We start from the raw sequence: 23075 nt of genomic DNA, 5'->3' as shown, positions 1-23075 counted from the left end.
ATATTTCATGATATATATCACATCTTCTTTTTTCACTTTTCTATTCACAGGTACCTAGATTGCTTCCATATCTTAGCTATTGTAAATAATGCTGCAGTGAATATAGGGGTGCATGTATCTTTTCAAATTTGTAGGGTTTTAAAATTTTTATTGATTTTAGAGAGGAAGGGAGAAAGAGAGAAACATTGGTCTGCTCCTGTATGTGCCCTGACCGGGGATTGAACCCACAACCTTTTCATATTGGGATGACACACTAACCAACTGAGCTATCTGTTTTTGTTTCCTTCAATAAATATCCAGAAGTAAGATTGCTGGGTCATATGGTGGTTCTATTTTTAGTTTTCTGAGGAACCTCTATACTGTTTTCCACAGTGGCTGCACCAACCTGCATTTCCACCAATGGTACACAAGTATTTCCTTTTCTTCACATCTTCACCAACACACGTTATTTGTTGACTTTTTTATAATGGCTGTTCTGACAGCTGTGAGGTGCTATCTCATTGTGGTTTTGATTTGCATTTCTCTGATGGTGAGCATATTTTCATGTCTGTTGGCCAACTGCATGCCTTCTATTTCTTAGGATTACAGGCACACCTAGTTTTATTGTTCCACAGATATTGTGTTTTTTTAGAAATTGAAGGCAAGATCCTCCACCAGCAAGATTACAATTTACTTTATTGCGATACCGCTTTACTATAGTTGTCTGGAACCAAACCTGCAATATCTCCAAAGCATGCCTGTATTTAAAAATAAAATAGATAAGGCCCTGGCCGGTTGTCTCAGTGGATAGAGCGTGGCCCTGTGTATGGATGTCCCAGGTTTGATCCCTGGTCAGGGCACACAAGAGAAGCGACCATCTGCTTCTCCCCTACCTCCCTTTCCCCTTCTCTCCCTCCTCCCCTCCCACAACCAGTGGCCTGATTGGTTCAAGAGTTGGCCCCAGGCACTGAGGATAACTGGGTTGATTCGAGCATCGGCCCAAGATGGGGATTGCCAGGTGGATCCCAGTTGGGGTGCATGCAGGAGTCTGTCTCTCTGTCTCCTCTCTTCTCACTTAAAAAAAAAAAAAAAAAAAAGATAAGAATGTGGTTGAAAGTTTAAGATCATCTCACCTGTAGGAAGAGGGCTAGATCAGTATTTTTCAACCACCTGTTGGCCAGAAATTTTGTGCTAGTCTCTTTCGCGAACCAGCACAAACTATCTGGCAGATGAGCATCGGTCTGTGGACCAGTGGTTGAAGAACATTGGACTCAGTGTCCAAAATGGTCCTTTCACTTTACCATTATCTAACTTCCATCAAAGGAACACCTCAGTAATCATGGAAAAAACCACATAAAAGTTATTAAAAAGGAAGTCTTGCCTGCCTTCCAGTATTGATCACACATAATACCGTGAACGGGGACCCTCGGGCTGCAGGGGCTCATCAGCACTCGTCCAGTTCACTCCCTGCCTCTCTGTAGGAGAGAGTGTCCAATACGCACTCCTAAAATTTTCCAAAAATGGGGGACATCTGAAACATTTGTTCACCTAGACCACCAAGAAGCATAGCTTTCAATATTTTGCCAAAACCTAGAAACGAACCAGTTTCTGTTTTTCATCGAAACTCATTTGGTTACAACATGGGATGAAGTTCAAAGTTCTAAGTTTGACCTTGATACAGATTATTTGGTGTAGAGCTTAGAAAAGGAGAATCCATTATGCAGCCTAACTCTCCCTGCCTTCTTACATGTACCTGTGTTCACATGGAGGAAAGGGACGATGACTCAATGCAGATGTGTCACTATTACTGGAAAAGCCATTCAAAACACAAGTCTTGACAGCACTGTGTCATAGCAGATTTGCGGATTAAACTACGGTTGAGTGGATGTTCATTAAGACCCAGCCCACCATTTACTGGCTTTGAATTTAACAGGGATTAACAAGGCAAGACTCGCCTCCCTGAACCTCAATCTCTCCAAGATTATATACAAAACAAATCATGCTTGTGAAAGACTTTTATAAAGTAGTTCATGTTATTTGTGTTCATATTAAGGACAATTTTTCATTACTACTATACATACTGTACTTCCTCAGATCAAACTGTCTGTCCAAAGGTTTTGTCATAATATCTTGTTTGGGGTCAGTTTCTAGAAATCCTTTTCTCAGTTCCATATGCTCATGCCAGCAGAGGGAGGGTTAGTAACATTTTTACTTACAGCAAGTCACAAGTGAAAAGGCCTGTTATTCTGGGCCTAACAACAAAAGGCAGGCGGCGGCTAACTGGTGGTGGCACTGTGGATACAGAATCAACCTGAGACACAGGTCTGAAACCCCAAGGTCACTGGCTTGAGGGCTTGAGCGGAGGCTCATCCAGGTTGAGTTTGAGTGCAGTCACTGACACAATCCCCAGGTCACTGGCTTGAACAAGGGGTCACTGGCTTGACTTAAGCCCCCATTCAAGGCACATATGAGAAGCAGTCAACAAACAATAAGTGATGCAACTACGAGTTGATGCTTCTGATCTCTCTCCCTTCCTGTCTCTTTAAAAAGAAAAAAAAAAGCCAGTAGGAGGCAATCACACATACCTTTTCATACATATTCCTTTTTTTCCAAATGGATGTGTGAGAATATATTGTGTGTACTTACAAGTCTTTACCTTTGTTTCTTTTAAAAAAGTGATACGAGAAAGAAAAAAAGTAAACTGAAGTATAATTGTCTTTTGATGGTAAAATCAAAGAACTCTAAGGGAATTCATTTTAGTCCTACTCCTTCCTGTTGTACAAGGGGAGTTTGGGTCACAGAAATGACCTCCATGAACTGAGCCGGGACCAGAGCGGTGATTCTGAACCAATTTGGAATCAAGTGTTCCCATTGGGAATTCGACAAAAGCCTGGCAAGCACTCTTGGGAAAAGGATCAAACAGAATCTTGCACACCATTTCAGGGAGTTCATGGACCCTCTGAAAACCAACTAAAGACCCCTCTGTGAGCCCCAGATCAAGCAATGTGGGGCTGCAGAAGGTATTTGTTGGGTAAGCCTGCACTGTAAGAAGCCGTCATCCTGAAGCCACACCTGCATCTCCCACTGCGAGGGGTGGCCGACGCTGGGAGAATCCCTGCAGAGACCCAGGTCCCACTGTGCTTTCACAGCTCCTTAGGCCCATCTAGTTTAAATTTTGCTGCAATTCAGGGCCAACCCTTGATTCTTTTGCCTTGATTGGTGACAGAACAGCAGCGTTCTGCTTCCTGTATGAATAATCCTTTAGAGATGAGACGGCTCTATTTTGGGGCTAGGAGGTTAATTCAGTAGTAGGAACAGATGAGCAAGAGGCTGTGGACTGTTCGGCAGAGAAACCTCAGAATAACAGGATGGGCTGTCTGGCCCTGAGAGCAGGAGGGACCAAAACCTCGGAAACCACAGGAATGAAAAGGCTGCACGACTGTCGAGTCACAGGGCTTCTGCCCTGAAAAGTTAGCACGTCTTAGCTAAGTGGAGTAAACAAAAGGAAAATCAGATTTAAATTAGAATAAAAATTTATTTTGGTAAAGAATTATATATTTTTTATTTGCAAAAGCTGAAAATGCTCCTATAAATGACCAGCCCAGGCTTGGACTTCCACTGGATCCACTGTGTGGCGCAACAGTCTGTCACTTCTTCCTGCCGGGCTTGGGGGCCTTTTCTAGGCCTTGGATGTGTTTTCGAGGAAGATGATAATCTTCTACAATCCGGAAAGCAGAAATCCGTCAGTGAGGCACGAGCTCCCCCCACTGGCCCTCCCACAGCCCACCTTAGCCGTACAGTATCCCTCCCTGGCCCTGACTCCCACGGTGCCAGCGCACAGCCACCTCCTGGCCCCGCCCCTGTGCTCATTCCTGTAGTCGGGCCTGTTCACACAGTGTCCACCCTGGGGTCTGCTCTTCCACCCCCAGCTCAAACTCCACTGCTACGGGAAGCCCTCTGGGATGAGGGTTTCTCCTTACACCTCAAGGCTGACCTGTTATTTCAGGGATTTCCCAGTTAACAGCTACTTGCTAGGTGTACTTCAGGCATTTAGAATGTTCTCATTAGAGAGAATGTGTGTGTCTGTGTTCAGTCATGTGTTTGTCTATTTTCCTCGTTTTCTGAATCTCAGCACCTCATATAGAGTTCTTCACTTAAAAAAGGCTCAATTCTAAAAGTTCACTGCTAAGTACCGCCTTATATCATAAAATAAATTTGCTTATTGAACATGTACTATGTGCCAGGCCCTGAGCATGAAAACAGATGAAAAATGCAAGGTCTCTGATTCAAGATGCTCAGCAGGAAGTCCAGACATTAGGAAAAAGAAAAAACCAGCCAAGTTGCAGACACTAACCAAAAATATAAATACAGTTGGAAAGTGCTACATTAGCAATTTTTCAAATGCTAATTTTAGGAAACAGAAAAAAATGGGACATGCTCTGAGACAGGCTTCCTGTGACCCTAAAGCCGGCCAATGAGCCTGGAGGGTCAGGCAGATGTGGGCTGTGGGAGGCACCATAGAGGAGCACCCACATGTGAACATCCTTGGTGTGTCTGGAGACAGCAGGAGAGTAGCGTGGCTGGGCCGGGATGGGGTATGGGATCTGCCCACGAGCCTGACTGGGGTCGGCTGGGCTGGGAGGCACTTGTGGCTGAGCTTAGGAGTTAATGCTGAAGGCACTGAAGAGGCATGAGAAGACTTTTAGAGGAGAGTGATATAATCACATTTGTTTTGGAAAGCTGACTGGGGCAGAGCTGTGGAAGATGGCTTGACCTGATGACAGACTAGAGGCGGGGTGACCCAGTTGGACAAAAGAACTTAGGCTCTGCAGTCTGATAAACCAAAGGCCAGCTGCAGCACCCACTGCTGAATATCTCAGGGCAAGGTACCGAACCTCTCGGAACCTCAGTTTCCTCATCTACAAAACAGAAACACTTCTGCAGCATCATTTAGATTGAAAGCCTGTAAAAAGCCCAGCAAAGTGCCTAGCACAGTTTGAGTGCTCAACAAATGTTTATAAAAAGGGAAGGACCAGGAAGACCATTACTCTAAGACATCAAGGAAGGAGCACTGAATTTGGGGCCAAAGGATCTGGTTCAAACTTTAGTTCCACTTCCTGCTGGCTGTTAAAAACTATATGGCCAAATATATATACATATATGGCCATTTTGATAACTAGAGAGAGCTGAGTTGGTGGCAAGGTTTTCGCCAAGTTAGGTCAGTGTCTCTGCTTCTTCGGGGGGGATGCTCACCAAGCAGCAGCCGGCCGAGGTGATGGACCTGGTTCCCCTGGATCTGGACCTGCAGGCTGTCCTTGGCCCCAGGGGCAGGAGTGACAGTGGTGCTGGCCTGGCATCGCTGCTGGAGGACGGCAGCCACTGTGCTCGGGTCCAGACCATAGGCCTCCAAATTCCGGACCACAGTCACCTGGGGGGACAAAGCACTGCCGGTGGGTGCACACCACGTGCCTTCGCTCCGGGGCCTTCCAGAGCCTCGGCAGCCTCCTCGCCCGTGGTCACCGTCCCAGCAACCATACTATCTTTTCATCCAAATGATTTGTTTTTGTATTTCTAAATTGATTCTTTCTAACCCATCTGATATATGCGTTATATTCTACATTTAGTGGGATAAATATTCTCTATCTCATGTTATACTTTTCTAAAAGTGTTTTGATTATGGAGAATTTAAAGCATAAAGTAGAATAGGATAAGCTCCCATGTACCCATTAGCAGTTTCAACAATGACCAAATCACAACCAACCTTCGGTCATCTATCCCCACCCCCCACTCTTCCGTTACTTTAAAGCAAATCCTAGACATCAGATCATTTCACCCACAAATATTCCAGCATGTGTCTCTAAAACATGAGCACTTTTTAAAAACATAAAGATGAAACCATCATCACACCTAAAAATAAACAATAATTCTTAATACCAAGAATTTCATCAATAACATGCACATTTTCCTATTTTTCATCAACTTCACAAATGACCAGTATGTGACTTTGAGATGTATCCCAACTGGGGATTGAACTTGCAACCTCTGCGCTTTGGGACAACGCTCTAACCAACTGATCTATCCGGCCAGGGCTCTCCCTATTTCTTGAAAACAAGTTCTCTCTCATTCATGACTAGAGACAGTAAAGTGCGTTACTATCAGGAGTGGGTTGGGGAGGGCTGCTATCAGTAAAATCCATAAAAGTTCCAAATAACCTATGTTTGCCAAGGGGCTCCAGCCCTAGAGAATCTCCGACTCAGTCAGATACTAGAAGTCACATCTGTTCCAGCCCCCTAGCAGATGCACGAACCCCTGACAGCAAGTGGCCATCCAATCTTTGCTTGTAGACCTACCTCCAGAAAATAAGTCCCTATTTTAGAAAGCACAAATTTCAATTTTAGACAATTCTAACTATTATTAATATTAAAAAATGAGTGTTTAAATAAGCTAATATATAAGAGAAACTGCTCATTATATAATCTGGCACATAAATTATACTCTCAAGAAATGGTGGTTGTTCCTAATTATTACTAAGGTTATTACTGGTTCTCATTTATTGAATGCTTATAGGCCAAGTACTATTCTAATGCCTCACTATGTATATTCCTTCACTGACCCTCACAGTGCTCTATAAGGTAGGTATTATTCCCATCACTTTATAAGGAAACTCAGGCAAAAAAGACATTAAGTAACTTGCTCAGGGTCAAGCCGCAAGGCAAAGGCCAGGTTCCAACCCAGGTCTCTGATCCCAAAGCTCACGCTCATAACCATATGCTACTAAAAAGTTCTTTATTTTGAACCCAAATCTGCCTTCTTGGGAATTCCATCCAATCACCCTACTGCTGTCTTCCCAAGGCGCATAATAGACTAGGGACGCTCTTTCCCAAGGGCAGCTTTTCACATGTTTGAGGGTCCCGAAGACTGTGTGGCCACACTACACAGTTCCGTTAGCAGTTCTTTAGAAGTTACTGTCATTGAGCAAGGCCCAAGAGGTCATCGAAGGAGTAAGAGCTGAAAGCCTGTAACATAGTTTTAAGAAAAAAGTAAAATCCCGTTTACCTTTGGAACCAGATTCAGGCCAATTTCCTGGCATAAAATCCTGGAGGGCACTGAGTGAGAGGGAATTTCTATACAGGGCCCAGCCCTTCACTCAAACATGGGTGTTTCATAAATCACCCTGAGGTGTTGGAGGTCAATCTAATAACCTCCCGTCACATTAGAGAGACTGGTACTTAGCAGGAACATTAAATCACCATCTTCAAACATTGTGTCCTTTTAAAAATTACCTTTTTATTAGAAGCTCTCTGTGCTAGGGTGATGTCAATGGGGCAGATTTTGCCTTTCTTCACAATGGGCTCTTGTCCGGGAAAGGTCACTTGATAAGCAGGCTGCAATTTTCCCAGACATCTGCAATGGGTGTCAATGAGTTGTAGAGTGGTAAAGCCAACAGGAACTGTTACCTCATACCCCACCACCAGCAGGCAGGGGCTCGCCCTTGGCTGCACATTAGAATCATTCAAATCAACGAGGGAGCTGCACCCAGACTAATTAAGTCAGAAACTGACCAGGCATAGACATATTTTAAAGCTACCCAGGTGTGGCCAAAGTAAAAACTCACTGGAATATTCAGACAAGGGAACATCAGCGATGTGAGCCCCTGGCAACTATCCACTCTGGCCTTGAGAATTTACCCAGGCTTCTTTGTGGAATTCACTACCTGTCTCAAAACTCAACCTTACCCAGCCTGGTAAAGTGCCACGTCGCATTTCTGACATGTTGCAATAATGCATCTGTTATAGAACGCCTTTACCACAGGGAATTTCTGCCTGTTGTTATCTAATCAAATTGTCTCTTGCTATCTTGTATATGGGTTTCGACAAACTTTTTCTATCAAGGGCCAGACAGTAAATATTTTAGGCTTTAAGGGCCAAGTGGTCTCTGCTGAAACCACTCAACTCTGCCCCTGTGGCACAAAAGCAGCCCACAGACAATACATAAATGGGCATGGCTATTCTGCAATAAAACCTTATCTGCAAAAGAGAGGTAGTAGGCCAGATCTGACCCATGCTATAAGTCTGCAAACTCCTGATACAAATTCTTTTAAGTTTTGTTTCTGTGGAAAAAGAAAGAGTATAAGAATCTTTCCTTTGAAGTCTTTAAGACAATTTTCCCTCAGCCATTTTGTTTCTAAATCTTTTTTTTTCCAATTTTATTTCTTGATTTTTAGAGAGAGGAGAGAGAGGGGGGGGAGAAGCGAGAAGCATCAACTCATAGTAGCTGCTTCCTGTATGTGCCTTGACCAGGCAAGCCCAGGGTTTCAAATTGGCCACCTGAGTTTCAGGTTGACGCTTTATCCACTGCGCCACCACTGTAAGTTCTATTTTTACTTAGTTTTCTTTCTCTCTCTCTCACTTTCTCCTATATTGTGCTGGCTCATGTCATTCCTCCTCATTGGAATTACTTAAACCTGTGTTTACGTAGACTGACGTGGTAAAAATTATGGAAAGTCAGACACTCAGATAGTGACAATTCTAAAGTTCAGTGTGATAGTACTAAGGAGAGGGGCCGAGACACTGGAGAGGGGCTGCAATCTCCACTACCTGGTCAAAAGACTGTCCCATGGAAGCTTCATGACTGTGTGCTGCTCACTTTTCTCTAAGATGCAATCAGATAGGATAGGATCCAATTTCACGAGACTAAAGGAGGAAAAAAGGCTATTAATAAAGAAATCCTGTCTATGGCCATACCACCCTGAACACGCCCGATCTCATCTAATAAAGAAATCCTAGCCCCACCCCTTCTGACCCAAGGGCCAGTTCAGGATTCAGTCTTATAATATTCCTTATAGTCATTCAGGATTATTAGAACCCAACTGGGACCACACTCTATGCAGCATTGCACCTTATGGGTAGGAGGTGCAAGTATACTCTCCTAGAACAAGGGAGAAGCAGGCAGTGGAAGGAAGGGGGATGGGAAAAATCAATGACCAGGAGTCTTGGCTCAGCTCTGCTACTAACTAACCATGATTAGGCCCATACAATGTTTTGATCATAAGGAAATCTTTTGAAAGTAAAAATAAAAATTATGGAATGCTCTTCATTTAGTAATTTACCTACTGTATCCACTTACTAAGAACTCAGAGAAGACCAAAAAGCTATGATAAAAAGCTGTGGTAAATTCTTTCAAGTTTGCATTTTATCCTTCACAATAAGCATCTGCATTTGAAAATCAATAGTGGATAGATATGAGATCATAGTTATTCTGTCTACAGTGAATGTTGACAGCACATATGGAGCTGAACACCCTAGACAATAATCCTGGATGTCCCCAAGTGCCCGAGTTTGCTAAAGATGAACATGAACAACACAGCACAGTCTCCCCGGAGCCACTCACTTTTTGTTATCTGCATCAACCAGGTCATTTTTCTTGGCGTAGTTGATGATGACCGTTCGGATCTCACTGCCCTCGAGAATGCTTCCCCTCCTAGGTGAGAAGTGACCAGGGCGGTTAGTGCACAGGGTGCCAGAGACAGCCTGCAAACACCAAGACTCACTCCCTGCGCAGCAGGGTGCTGTCCCCAGCTTTCTGACCACTTGTTTTCTTCTCTTTTCCTGACCAAGGTGGTGAGCAGGACCATGTAAAGTATATTTACTGGTAGGAAAGGGAGAGACCTACTCTCTCATTGATTTAGTCCAGAGACACTTTCCAGGGAAAGAGGCTGGAGCTGGATCTGGGAGAAAGGGAGAACAGGGCAGAGGAGGTTTTGCCAGTCACAGAACACTACTCAGGTGGAGAGGAACTACAGGCCAGAATACCAAGCAGGCAGAGAAGGGCTGCTCTCCAAAAACTCACTTGTGGCCAGACTCCTGGAAGAGCAGGGTCATGCTGGCTGGGACACAGTAGAGGGGTTTTATATCTGGAGGGTGATAGGGCTGTTCCCTGCTACCCTCCTGGATAGTCTGGGAGGTCGGGGAGGGCTCGGGTATGACGAAAGATGTGATCCTAAAACCCAGCAGAAGGAAAGAAAAAACATATTTTATACTAGTGTCTCGGCAAGTCCCAGTCCATGGCCCAGGTGCCCCGGAGCCAGCTGAGCTACGGTGGCCAGGCCCCCTGCACTCACCTCGGGTGTCTCCAGTCCACAGCCACAATGCTCTCCACCCCTTTGCTCAGCTCCTTCACCTGTATAATCTGCTCCTGCTGCATTTGCTGCAGGAACTTAGAGAGCTAAGGGAGAGAGGGCCAGTGGTAGGGACTTTGTCACTTCCACACACACTGAGCACCTAGGATGTGCCAGACACCGAGCTAGGCAGGCCCTGGGGAAGGCCGTGGTACAGTCCCTGCCCTCATCAAACTAGGAACTGGGAGGCCCCCACCCGGAGGCTCAGGGGGTGAGGAGCTGCTAGAGACTAAGGGGGAAGGCTTTCATTGCTCTGAGCAGATAGGAAGGGGCCAGAAGAGGGGGTGGGTCCCCACCCAGCTGCCTCAGCCCAGGGAGAGTTTCCTGCCCTCTTCCCTTATACCTGGAATCAAAAAGTTTAATTCCAGCCAGAGCCCTGGAGAAAGGGCTTTTCCAGTGTCACCCAGCTCATGTCCCGTGTGCCCTGACACAACTCTGTGGGTGTACAGACAAGTGCCTGCTTACCTTTCTATAACTTGACTTCTTTATATCCAGTTGCCATCCTTCAGGGCTGATGGCAGATGGAAAAGGCAAGTTAAGCTAGCAAAGCCATCGTGGTGAGACCTGCCTGACACAGGGGAGGGCGCCTTCCCCAGCCTCCCTCCTCTACGTTCAGAAAGAGGCCGCTGTGCCAGAGCCCTGCCCTGTGGCGGCCTTACAGACAGGGCCTCACAGACAGGCACAGACTTTAGGATACTCTAGATCAGCGGTTTTCAGCCGGTCCATGAAAGAGTTAACCACCCTGATGTTGTATGAAGGTTAGAGACCCAATGATTATAGACTCTCTAATCTTCATACAGCAGCAGGGTGGGCAACTCGTTTGCAGACAGCGGCTGCCAAACACGGCTCTAGATCACTGCTGTCCAGCAGAGCCCTCTGCAAAGATGGAAGGCTCTCTATCTATTATTCTACCTGGTAGCCGCTTGCCACATGTGGCCACTGAGCACTTGAAATGTGACTAATGTGACCGAGGAACTAAATTCTAAATTTTATTTCATTTTAACTAACTAAAATGTAAATAGGCGCCAGTGGCTAGTGGCTCCAGTACTGGATATAGCTTCAGATTCCTCTCCGATGAGACAAGCTCCCGTGGCCTCAGGAGTCCCACCTCCAGGTGAATCTTTCCGACACTGACTCACTGCGGGTCTGTGGCAGGACTCGGCACGCCACAGCCACAGGCCTGTCGCTCCCCCCGCCGGGTCCCCGGCTCCTCTGTGCTCCCCCCGCCGGGTCCCCGGCTCCTCTGTGCTCCCCCCGCCGGGTCCCCGGCTCCTCTGTGCTCCCACAGCCGGGTGGAGGGGCTGCCACAGAGACAGTATGGCCTGCAAAGCCTCTAAGTTACTATCTGACTTTTTACAGAAGATGTTGGGTGATTCCTGCCCTAGGGCTACCAGTTTTCACGGGGACATTCCTGATGAAGCTGTGACCATTTCTGCTCCCCAACACTGTCACACACAGCAGTGGATTCACAGGGAGCCCTTCTAGAAACCGCCCCAGGTCCCTCATCACAGAGCCCACAGTTACATGCCACCCAGCAAGGTCAGGACAAATGGCCGAGTGCCCACCACACTCCCCACACCTCACACTTGTCTAGGAAATCTTACAAAAGCCCACAGGTAAATAAGGAGAAAATTACAATTAAACTGCATTGTATAAAACAGAGCAAAAAAAAAAAGTTCAGTTTAAGGGTAAAAACTATTAAACAAACCTCCTGACACAATGTTTATTAAGTGCTTACTAAATGTCAGGCTACTTCATCTGGACAGCAATCTGGCAAGTGCTCGAAATGGGGGCTCTGAGAGGCCCAGTAACAAGTTCGAGTTCGCCTGCTCCAGCACCCTGGGGAGCTGGCATTTGAGCCCAGATGGCTCTGTCTTCAAAGCTCAGGTCCTGTCCACGGGTTCTGTCTACATGTGACTCTCTCTCCTGGTGGCTTGTGCTTGGGGGGGGGGAGGGGCCACACCAACTCTCCCTCCTGATACAATCTACCCTGGCCCCCCTACTTTTCAGAAGAGTGAGGGGTTGAACGTTCCAGAAGCGCTCTCGATGAGGAGGCTGCCCTGGGACTCTCCCTAGGCAGGACTTGTTGCCCAATTCATGAGAGTCAACCCAGAGGCACCACAGAGACGCAGTCCTCCGAGAATCTTGGAGATTTTACCCTCCATTTCCTTAGCATCCTTTCACTGGCTAAAATTTCAGATTTTAAAACTTGGGACCCACTTTATTTGCCAAATCAACCCTCTACTCCACTCTTTCCATGGGGTGTCTCTCATCCAAGGCCCCCATCAGCCCTGTCCTGTCCCACCATCAAGGAGTAAGACGGAGAGCCCCGCCCGGCCTCCAGCCCGCACTGCGCCTTCCGTACCAGCAGGAGAACACGTGGCTGCCGAGGAACGTGCTGGTGAGCAGAGGGAGGTCAGCCTTTTTGACTCGGCACTTCAGAGCATGCAGGAAGCATTGCTGTAACAGCTCATCCATTTGCTCTGCAAGGACAAGAGCAGAACCACATGCCTCCTGGGGGAGCAGACCCGCACGCCTCCTGGCGCTCCCCACCAGCTCCACCCCTGCCTCACCCTTTGCCCGTGAAGGAACCCATTCCCAGGTGCCAAAACTCCCAGACTCTGGGCTGACCCCAGAGAAGAGCCTAAGCCCCAAGTCCCACCCGGCCAGGGGCCAATTCTTCTCCAACAGAAAGAAACCTCACAGGGCTCTGGAGCTGGAAGTGGTCCAGATGCTAGGGCAGACTGGCACCCAGGGAAACATGACTTATGTGAAAAAGACACCCAGATGAGATGTCAAAAAGCTGCTGCACCCCCTCACCAACAATCCGGACACGCCCCTCATCCCCCAGAGCCCTGCTGTCGCTCCAGTCAGACGGAGGGCACAGCTTCAGTGTCCTCCTGGACAGACGACCCTCCTGCTCCCAGTGCTGTACCTTGAAGGGTCTTGCCGTCTGTGGGGTCTGGACTCAGGTCCCCAACACTGGGGTCTTCTGAGGCTTCTGGTAGGGTCTTCGCCCCACACATCTCCTGGTCCTCCCCATTCTCCTCCTCCTCTCTCTCCAGGGTCAGGTGTCTCATATCTCCCTGCAGGGTGGGGTCTGCCTGGACAGACCCTTTCTCTTCACTGAGTTCTGGGGGATCCAGGGCCAGTGGGGCAATGGATGGTGGAGAGGACTTGTCTCCAGATCGCCTGGAAAAATCTCATGTTAGAAACACCAAGTAGCAACCACAGCACTTTCCAACCTGGATCTGGGGTCAGCCGGAAGATCAGACAAAGGGAGTGCCATAGGCAGGGCTGTCCAGCAGGGGGCAGACAACCTGGCTGTCATCTCAACCCTATTTCCAATTCCAGACCCAGAGAAGCCATGTGCCTCAGTTTCCTCATCTCTCAAATGGAAAGAGTAATTCTTGACTCTGCCCTATCTCAAAGGGATATTATTACTATAATAATATTAGTAGTAGATATTTGCGGACAGAGAAAGATAAAAAAAATGATTCAAGAGGAACCCCCAAAATATTCCATTCATATGAGTCAAAAATAAAACCATTTTGAATTAAATAACAAAATTATGATCACAAATGCATCTGTGGGACCAGTTTGTTGAACTAGAAAGGCCCAAGGCTCACAGGATGTAACAAAGGACAAACACTGGACTGCAAAACCACTTGCTCTGTGTTAAATCAGGACACAATTTAACTTGCAGAGTAGACATTACAATGGTTTTATGCCACCAAGCCATAAGAAAAGAGAAAAAAAAGCAGTAACACACAACAGAGCATGCAAAGTGGTAAAAGCACAAAACTTGATCTTATTCAAGATTATGAAAATCACATGAGCCATGACCAGTTGGCTCAGTGGATAGAGGGTCAGCCCAGTGTATGGACACCCTGGGTTCGATCCCCAGTCAGGGCACAAAAGAGAAGCAACCATCTGCTTCTCTTCCCCACCCTCTCCCCCTTCTCTCTGTCTTCCCCTCTTGCAGCCAGTGACTTGGTTGGTCCCAGTGTCAGCCTCAGGAACTGAGGATAGCTCGGTTGGATCGAGCATTGGCCCCAGATAGGGGTTGCCAGGTGGATTCTGGTTGGGGTACATGAAGAAGTCTGTCTCTCTATCTCTCCCTCTCTCACATAAAGAAAGAAAGAAAATTATACTAAGTTTTAACTAACAGCTGCAGCCACTATCGTGACCAATAAGGCCAGGGTGTATGTTTAGGCTATTCTAATCAAATCAATACCATAAATATTTTTTAAAGGTGAGGGGATTGGGAGGCAGCTGCTGATAAAACAACTTAGACAACGTGACCTTGATTGCCATCTTCAGGCTGTTAGGAAACAAGGTGCTGGGAGAACACCAGTAAGCAGCTCTCAAATGTCTGCTAAACACAGGCTGCTGAGGTGGTACCCCAGCAAAGCAGGGCTTGGTCAGCACTTAGAAAATGAGTAACTCCAAGAGAAGGCTAAAAAAATATATAAGGATGAATCTATAATAGCAGGCCACAACACTTGGCAAAAAGACCAGGTATAGCACTTTCGAGAAAAGCACTAAGCATTATTTACTGTTTTGGTAAAACGACAAGAAAATAACTAGAAAACAAACTGGTATATGGCTCCAGAAAGCAATTGTTCCAGTAAGAAAGTGCAAGTTCCATCCTGGAGAGAAGATCTGGAATGCGAAACCTGAACAACGTAACAGTAATTCTCGGTGCCTGAGGATTAACTCTGCTTGTTTGGATTCAGAAGTGAGAATTTCTAAGCACTAGTCATGGGGCCAAAAGATGCCTAAATGTGCATGTCAGGTAAGGCCAGACCAACCAGAGTTATACAAATAAATCCCATCACTGTGTTGAGAGGCAGAGTAGACAATCCAATCCCTAAGGCCTTTTTCCAGGCCTAGGATTCTATAATCCTCCAAGAAAATAATCAACAGGCAAAAAAATAAATAAATAAAAAAAAATTTTTTTAGTTCTTCATATTTAACAAGGAAATTAACATCTGGGGTCAGCAACTTGCCTAAGGACACAGCAGGGCCCAAAACTCGCACTTCTGAATCCAGGCCCCATGCCCTCTCCACCCGTGCGCTCTCTCTAAAACAGAAAAACCACTGAACCCACCACAAGTGGTCCTGGTAGGTGTGGAGCACAGAGAAGCCCCTTCCCTTCAGGCCTGAAGTCAGCATCTCCGATGTGGACACAACAGCGACTCCAATGGCAACGGGGGCTCTGAGAGGAGGAGGCCAGAGACAAGGGTCAGGGAAGTCCTCCGGGAGGGCACCTGTCGGGACCATCTTTCCACACATGTGCTAAAAGCACCAGAGTTGCAGTATTGAAGCATCCACTAGGATCATAAAACTAAACTCAGTCTGGTCTCAATTTTCTCCAGATTACCTACAAATCTGACTTAGAAAATCTCTTGACTGAATAGTCCTTTTCTTGTAACTCCTCTGCTGGTTGTCATTTTTGGTTTTATTCTCAGTATGAATTAAGCCCAGGAAGGACATCTATATCCATGAGAAGATATTTAAAGTTCCCTTTCTTTAATCTCAAAAATACAATTTACTTCCCCTCCTTAAAGAAGGCCTTTAAGGTATAGCTATCCTATACCGAAAATCAGAAGAGAGGTCATTTGTATGCAGTAAATTAGGCTGAGGGATGTCACAGGGAAGAGAGAAGAGATAAATAGTGGCACCACCTAGAAAGGTTCCTTCTGCGTTGGCTCTTTATAGCTGGACTTGCTCTAGGAACCGGTGTTTCCAGAATGTCAAAAACAACCGCATGGATAGTAACTACAAGGACTTACAAAGCCCAATGCGTAATCTGCCTTCCCGGTATTACTCAAGCACTGCTCACACGAGGCCTGTAAGGATTGGTGACCAGCTGGATAACAGAGAGGGAAGGTCACCTGGGCCCAAGGGATAAGATTCAGGAGCCGAGTTAAAAAAATGTTTGCTAACTTGGTGGCTCCACTTCCTGTGTCCATAGGTCAGGTACTGCCATAGAAACTTTGAATCTGGCTTCCTCCCCAGCTTCTAAAAGAGGGGCCTTTTCTTCCATGCTGGGTTAATGATGCAGGAACTTCAGTCTTGAACCTGGCTTGTAGTTTTAACAAACTTCTTTGTACCCTTATCCCCTGCCACAAACCGCTGCCCAAGCTTCATCCCCACATGTGTTCTAAAGGCCAAACCAAACAGCCAAACAGGCCAAATATACATTTACGGAGTTTTCTCCTATCTTCACTAGAATACTGGAGGGAAAAACAATATCACCATTCTTTTCAACATTTTTAGGTGCTTGGTTCTAAAAGGTTCAAGGCAAACTGGAGAACATCAGTAGTAAAAATAAGATCCTTAAACAAAGACCCCTCCTGTGCCTACAATCTCTCCCTCTTTCTCTCTCAAAGCAATGACACTGAGATGTCACTTTTCACTCAGGATGACACAAATGACGCATCATTTGCAGTGTTGGTGAGACTAGAGGGAATCACACCCTGCCGGCGGGAGTGAAAACTGATGCAGCTTTTTTGTAGGACAATAGCGCATCTAATCTAGAAAAATATTGGCCTGGTACTCCTAGAGTACCCGGAAGATAACAATATCAACATCAGTAAGGTATTGTTTTAAATAAAGACAAATTGGAGACACCAGAATGTCCACTAGGAGAGGACCTCTCCCATCACCACAAAGTAGGTAAAAAGATTCTGTATATCTGTGCTTGCTGACATAGAAAATGCCCACACTATCTTATATGCTTGCTGACATAGAAAATGCCCACACTATCTTAAGTGAAACACAATATAGTGAAAGTATAATTCTGTTTGTTTGTATTTTTAAATATGCATATGCTAAATCATACATGTTCATGTACACATATATTTATAGGCATTGAAGAAGGTGGGAAAGACATGCATCAAAATGATGCTGGTTACTTCGAGGAGAACAGGATTATGAGATAAGGGTTTTTTTTTATTTTTCAGAATTGTTCATATTATTACTTCTTGCGTTATTTCTAAAAAGAAGCAATGTGGCGAGAGCCGAACAACACTGTAAATAGATTAAACAGCATGAATTGTACATCTGAAACAGGTTCATTTTATATTATGTAAGCGACACCTCAATAATGCTACTGAGATGGTTAAAAGAAGAGGACGATGATGTGGATGATGGGAAAAGGATCGAGGTCATGAAAGACAAGGAAAAACAGAAAACGTCACAAACAGGAGACTAAAGACAGAACAACTCAATTACACTGTGGTATTCTATATGGATTGAATCCTTGAAGAAAAAGAGAAGGCGTTAGTAGAAAAGCTGGAGTCTATGATTTCGTTAATGGCCTTGTATCAATGTTAATTCCTTAGTTTTGATAACTATACTGTGGTTATCATTAGAGGAGCAGGGTATACCAGAACTCTGTGCTATTTTTGCACGTCTTCTGTGAATTTAAAATTTAAAAAAAAGGAGATGCAGCGGCAGCAAATATGGTTGGCCCAGGTGTGTGGACACCCACACTTTTCACTGCTACTCTGCTTCTTCCAGAAAAAACTGTTTTTTTCTCTTAATCCTTTATCCATATGCTTTGGAAGTTGTCACTCCCCTACCTCCTCCCCAGTTTTAGCTGTTTTTCCCTCAAAGGCACAGCTGGCTGGCACAGTACCTGTTTCCCACCAAGACAATGGCACAGAGGTCACCCTTCTGTACCTGAGGCAGACCAGCAGGGGGCACCACTAGTCCTGGCAGCATCAAATCTGCAGCAAACAAAAGCATCACAACTTACGTTCTGCCTCCATCTAATTCCATGTTTAATGTCATCGTTTATTTACTCACTCAACAAACAAACATTTATTAATGTAATAATTAACTATATTGTTCATAATGAAAATTTAAAATGGCAACCTGAGTAGTAGACCTTTTCCCTTTGGGGGGAATGGGCCTAGTGGTCATACTAAAGCACCAAACTGAGGGTCCAACTCCATAACCTCGCTTATCCCAGTTTCCTAAATTCAGCTTGTTGATTTTCAGTACAGCATATGACAGTTTCCAAGATACTTTCACATTACTTATCTCATTTAAGCTTTACAAAAGGGTCAGAGAGGCTCAAAGGGCTTATGGAAGGAGCCAAGCTAGAGACATAACATACATGGGGAATAAGTTCCACTCAGAAAACAGGTACATTTCTTAAAGTAGCTGGCGCTTCCTAAGTAGGTTCCAGCCAATAGCCAGAATAAAGGAAAATCCTCTTACCTGCTCCCCCCACCAGTTTTTCGAGCACCGGAGGCCATGTTGTGAACGTTGGTAGGAGATCAGGATAGGACCACAGGGTATACACTGTCCAAAAAGAGACCCAGAAAACACGTAACTGCCAAAGAGTCAACCCCCTGGGGAACTGGCAACGCCAAACGCTAAGGTGGATTTATTTAGGATATAAAAAAGAAACTCAACTCCAAGCTAGCAAGAAGATTGAGAGAATTCCCAAAGAGATTTCATTCTTGAAGAAGGCAGAGACTTAAGAAATTGGATGTCACTTGAGATTTGGAGGCACCTATTGTTCCACCTCTATTGCAGCAACAGAAAATGGCCACAGTGAGTGGATAACAGTGGGGACACAGACCCAAAGAGAATTACACTATTAACTTGGAAGCAAGTAATGTAAGGATAGGGTATCAGGTTGTAAGAAATTATGAAACTTTCCTATGTTTATTATTTGTATTCCATTTCCATAGCAATTAGCAAATAAAACCCTGGATCAGCAAGGGCCCCTGTTTATACAGCAGCAAAGTGGGGTCAGGGAGGACTGGTCTAAGGAGGCTGCATTACACTGCTTCAGCTAAGCTTAGAGAAAGAAACCCCAAGTGACAAAGTAGGTATCAGCAGGTATGGAAAACAGAAAAGACCACTGAGTCTCTGACACCCATGACAAAGAGAGAAAGCAAAGAATCCTGAGAGCCAGGCAGAGCCTAAGAAAGACTCCCTGTGAGTTATCTCAACTGAAGTATATCACTAAGCCAGCATGGTATGTGGTTTAATTAATCCAGCTTCTTTCCTGAAACAGTATCTCTTTGGTACTTTAACAAAATCCTTCTGGCGATAGTTCATTCATGCCCTGAAATTCCATTGTTTTCAAGACCTCTGCTCTATCCCTAACTAACTTACTACAATCTATTGTTCCTCATCTCACAATTTCCCTTGGCAACCACCCTTTTTCTGTATTAGCTCTTTTTTTGTCCCTCCTATACCAGTTTCTTCCCTTGAAAGACCCAATTCTAGAGATACTAGATCCAAAAAGATCTTTAGGGATGATACTGGGAGATTTTCAACTTGTTTGTTTTAAGGAAGGAAGATAGGTTACTGGAAAAAATAAGGAGAAACAGATGTTAGGCAAGGACTATAGTAATGGCCATCTCCATGCTACTGCCATACCTGTCGGATATAGATTTTTCTCCAGTTCAAATAGGATGGGATTACCACCACTCACGTACACAGTCACTGCATCCCCTCTGTGAGCATACAACTTCACAATGTTGAGCTCTTCCTTTCCAGGTACTAACTCAGAGACCTGATCAGTTCCCAGAGTGGGGAAAGCAGCTGTCACATCAGCCCGAAGCTTTCTCCTGTAGAAAGTACACCAGTACCAGGTATGAATGCTGCCTGGATGAATTTTAATAAATATTAAGGACGCACTATAAAATCATGAGGGCCAAGTAAATACTGTCTGATTTACAGTGCCCTATTTTTGCATACTCTTCCATAACATCCTACTCTGTTTCTCATCCAAAGTCTCATCTATTTTCACACGTTCCTGGGCAAGTTATTCCATTTTACAAAAAAGAGAAAAACTGATATTCAGTGAACATCCCAAGTTAGCCTGACATTGAAAACTCAGACCTGCTTTCCAGACTCCATGCCTAGCCCTTGGACCCACTCCTTTATCACATATGCTTGGCAAATCTGTCAGCTTATGATTAAATAACTATACTAGGGCACCAAGAATAACTATAGAACACTGGTTCCAAAATTGCCAGCGTGACATCTGGATTAGCAACACTGTCTGCACAGATATAGATCTTACCACATATGCCTTATCCTCTCCCACCTCACTCTCCATCTGTCTATCCGGCCAGAAGTAATCACTAGACACTTTTTCTTATATACTTGTTCTCTGTGCCCATCTGATCTCTCCCGAGGGGCCTCTAAGCTCTTTGGAGAACAGGGACTCTGTATTCCTTCATTTTTTCCTCTATAACTTAAATAGACTGCATTCTATGAGCGCTGACTAAATTACTTATTTTTTTAAACTCGCTAGAATAGCCAAGAGACAGCCTGGGAGATATAGCAGGCCTCCCGTCAGCCTTCACCCTCAAAGTGTGTCTAACCCACCCTTGCCTCCTAGGGTCCCTTCCCCAGGTGTATCCCCTTGGTCTCTACCCCAGGTCGGCTGACCCAACCGAAAGAGGGCTGTGGACCAACCCGGTTTGAAAGATATCTGGGTGCCCTCGTGAGCGGAGCTGGCCACTTCTCTCCCTCACCTGTCCGACCCCTTGATGGCCGTGTTGGACTTGACCCGAAAGGCTTTGGCAAACATGTCTGCTGAAGTGGCCTGAGGAAGGAAATTAGAGCACAGAAGCCAGAGGCTGTCAGGAAAAGGAGAGCGCGTTGTCTCCCCAACTCGCAGCCCTGGGTGCAGCCATGCTGGGGCCCGACTGGAAAATAAGCCCGGCTGGAAACCCGTGCCGCGTAGCTCTCGGATACTGCCACTGCGGAGACCGCGCCCTGCCCCTAGCGGCAGGGCGAGGAACAGAGTCAAGGCGGGGCGGGGCCAGGGGAAGGTGGAGCGGACTCTTGCACACCCCTTCCCCGATGCCCCGCCCCCTTGCCCCGTTCTGCGCCTGCGCGAGCGGCCTTAGCGGGCAGGGCTGTGGTGACACGCCCCTGACCACCGGGATTTGCATTTTTTTCCACTCCATCAGAGTTGAAGTATGCTAGTAGGAGTCCTGCCGGTTCCATTCAATTTAGTTCAATTCTACAAAATTAATTGAACTCTTGTGTTTTACTAAACTTGCAAGCCTCTGAAATGGTTTTTCTTAAGAATTTTTGTTTATTAAATTTTTACATTTTACTGCATACTAAACGCCTCAGGATTTTCACCAAGATTTTCTACTACTCGTTTTTTAAATTTACATGGGGTGATAATAACAATAACAGGGAACCCACTCATCCCAGATTTCCCCCTCATGTTATGAGAAAAAACTACAAACGATCTTTAAGTGTATTACTTTAAAACATATTTGGCGATTTGTATGTACCTTATGGGTCCAGCCATTATTTCGTTTCCAAAGAAATTATGTTACTTATAAATTTATTAACTCACATTGCTTATTTAAAAAATCTGTGACTCTCTTTGCGTGCATGAAAAATAAATAATAAAATAAAAATTAAAAAAATTAAAAATCTGTTAGGATTAGGATCAAATGATGATTTGGCCTCTCACTAGCGGTGTGATCATGGACCAATGCTTATTCTTTCTGAAACCTGCATTCTCTGTGAGACTGGATGCCATACCTACCTTATAGGGCTTCCATTCAAACAACTGAGATAACATGTGAGATTGTTGCACAATGTTTTGCAAATTTCCAATAAATAGTAAATATTAATAAAAAAAATCAGTCTGGACAGAGATGAGTATTTGGGTTTCTCTGAGAGGGACAGCTGTGTACCTTGGAGGCAGGGATTTAAGCATCTAGGGTCCTGGCCCCTACTAAATTAAATTTGGCATAGGAAAGCTTCAGAGAAGAGCTCTGAAGAAAATCCAAGAAAAAAAATCCTAGTTGTTTTATTAGATGACATAGTTGCACAAAAAAGAATTCCACACTGACTGTCCAAAGATTAGGCCCTGCACAGTGTCTGCCCACAACCATACAGAGGGGTCAGCCCCCAGCTCCCGCTGCACCTCTGACCCATCAGGACTTTATTCTGAAACACTGCAGCCACAAGATCAAAGTTAGAGAAACCCAGAGGAGGACAGCAACACCAAGCCCTGCCCCTTGTATGCCCCTGGCTACACTTGGGGGTCCTGCCTCCAGCCCTGAGCAGGTTGCTCAAGCCCACAAATTTTCAAGTCTGCCAGCTGAGGCCCCAGCTATCAGGGAGCAGAAACTAGCCATTTCACTTTGCACTGTCTGAATACTGGATTCATAAAAACCATGCGATAGTAATTATTATTTTAAGCTGTTAAACTTGGGGTGATTTTTTTATGCAGGAACAGATAACTAATATAGGAACTCAGGCATTTCTCAGTCCCAGTGTATCCTGAAATAGCCAATTTGTCCATGTCACTGTGATGGAGTCCACAGGTATATGCAGTCCATCTCTTCTCCCAGGAAATCATCCTCTACTAGTTCTTTTGCTTACAATGCAAAAATTGAAATTTTGTTTAAATTTTTTATTTTTCAATTACAGTTTGACACTTAGTATTATATTAGCTTCAGATGTACAGCATAATATTAGACATTTATATAACTAATGAAGTGATCTCCCTGATAAGTCTAGTACCCACCTGACATCTTACAGTTATTACACTATCATTGTCTATATTCCCTATGCTGTCCTTTGCATCCCTTGACTATTTTGTAACTACCAATCTGTACTTTTTAATCCACTCACCATTTAATAAAACAAGGTCCCAGTCTCAAAAAGTGAGACAGGCTCATGCACACATAATCAGGACAAGTGTTGAAATACCCAGATTTCCCTCAACCCCAGATATTTGCTTCTTTGTTCAGAGGAGGGGCTGAACTAGGCAGGGAAAAGGGGAGGGAAGAAGACCTCTAGCTTTCTGGCCCTTAAATCCCCACAGAGAAATGGGCCCATCCTCCTTGTAGAGCAGTTTAGACATCATCAGTTTTTCTGAATATCTCTTGGGATTTTATAC

The 23075-nt window shown here is 45.1% G+C and overlaps 1 protein-coding gene across 3 annotated transcripts; it reads right to left on the bottom strand.

The window, feature by feature from the left end:
* Positions 1 to 3494: 3494 nt before the first annotated feature.
* On the bottom strand, positions 3495 to 20910 carry EIF2D (eukaryotic translation initiation factor 2D). 3 transcript variants are annotated; one of them, XM_066361892.1, is made up of 15 exons: positions 20674 to 20910; positions 19568 to 19758; positions 18392 to 18475; positions 17805 to 17895; positions 15270 to 15377; positions 13092 to 13348; positions 12522 to 12639; positions 10622 to 10667; positions 10100 to 10203; positions 9829 to 9978; positions 9370 to 9459; positions 8577 to 8672; positions 7263 to 7383; positions 5233 to 5407; positions 3495 to 3697 (listed from the first exon to the last, which is right to left on the bottom strand). In XM_066361892.1, the coding sequence occupies exons 1-15, from the start codon at positions 20727 to 20729 to the stop codon at positions 3627 to 3629; spliced, it is 1758 nt and encodes a 585-aa protein (XP_066217989.1). In that variant the 5' UTR covers positions 20730 to 20910; the 3' UTR covers positions 3495 to 3626. The 3 variants fall into 3 exon arrangements, with proteins under 3 accessions (XP_066217989.1, XP_066217991.1, XP_066217990.1); XM_066361894.1 differs by lacking the exon at positions 20674 to 20910 and having other exon boundaries at positions 19627 to 19762; XM_066361893.1 differs by lacking the exons at positions 9829 to 9978; positions 10100 to 10203; positions 10622 to 10667.
* Between the last annotated feature and the right edge of the window lie 2165 nt (positions 20911 to 23075).

This window comes from Saccopteryx leptura, chromosome 2 (genome assembly GCF_036850995.1).
Source record: "Saccopteryx leptura isolate mSacLep1 chromosome 2, mSacLep1_pri_phased_curated, whole genome shotgun sequence".
Taxonomy (NCBI): Eukaryota; Metazoa; Chordata; class Mammalia; order Chiroptera; family Emballonuridae; genus Saccopteryx; species Saccopteryx leptura.
The sequence above is the reverse complement of the archived record's forward strand: the minus strand, read 5'-3'. Positions and strand labels throughout refer to the sequence as shown.

What these genes read in the sequence shown, in the direction of transcription:
- EIF2D (XM_066361892.1), bottom strand. Translation starts at nt 20,729, where the DNA reads ATGTTTGCCAAAGCCTTTCGGGTCAAGTCCAACACGGCCATCAAGGGG. An exon ending in ATTGTCTTGGTGGGAAACAG is followed by an intron (nt 15,378 to 17,804) that starts GTACTGTGCCAG and finishes TCCTCCTCTCAG; the next exon opens with AGCCCCCGTTGCCATTGGAG. An exon ending in GTGGACTGGAGACACCCGAG is followed by an intron (nt 9,979 to 10,099) that starts GTGAGTGCAGGG and finishes GCTGGGTTTTAG; the next exon opens with GATCACATCTTTCGTCATAC.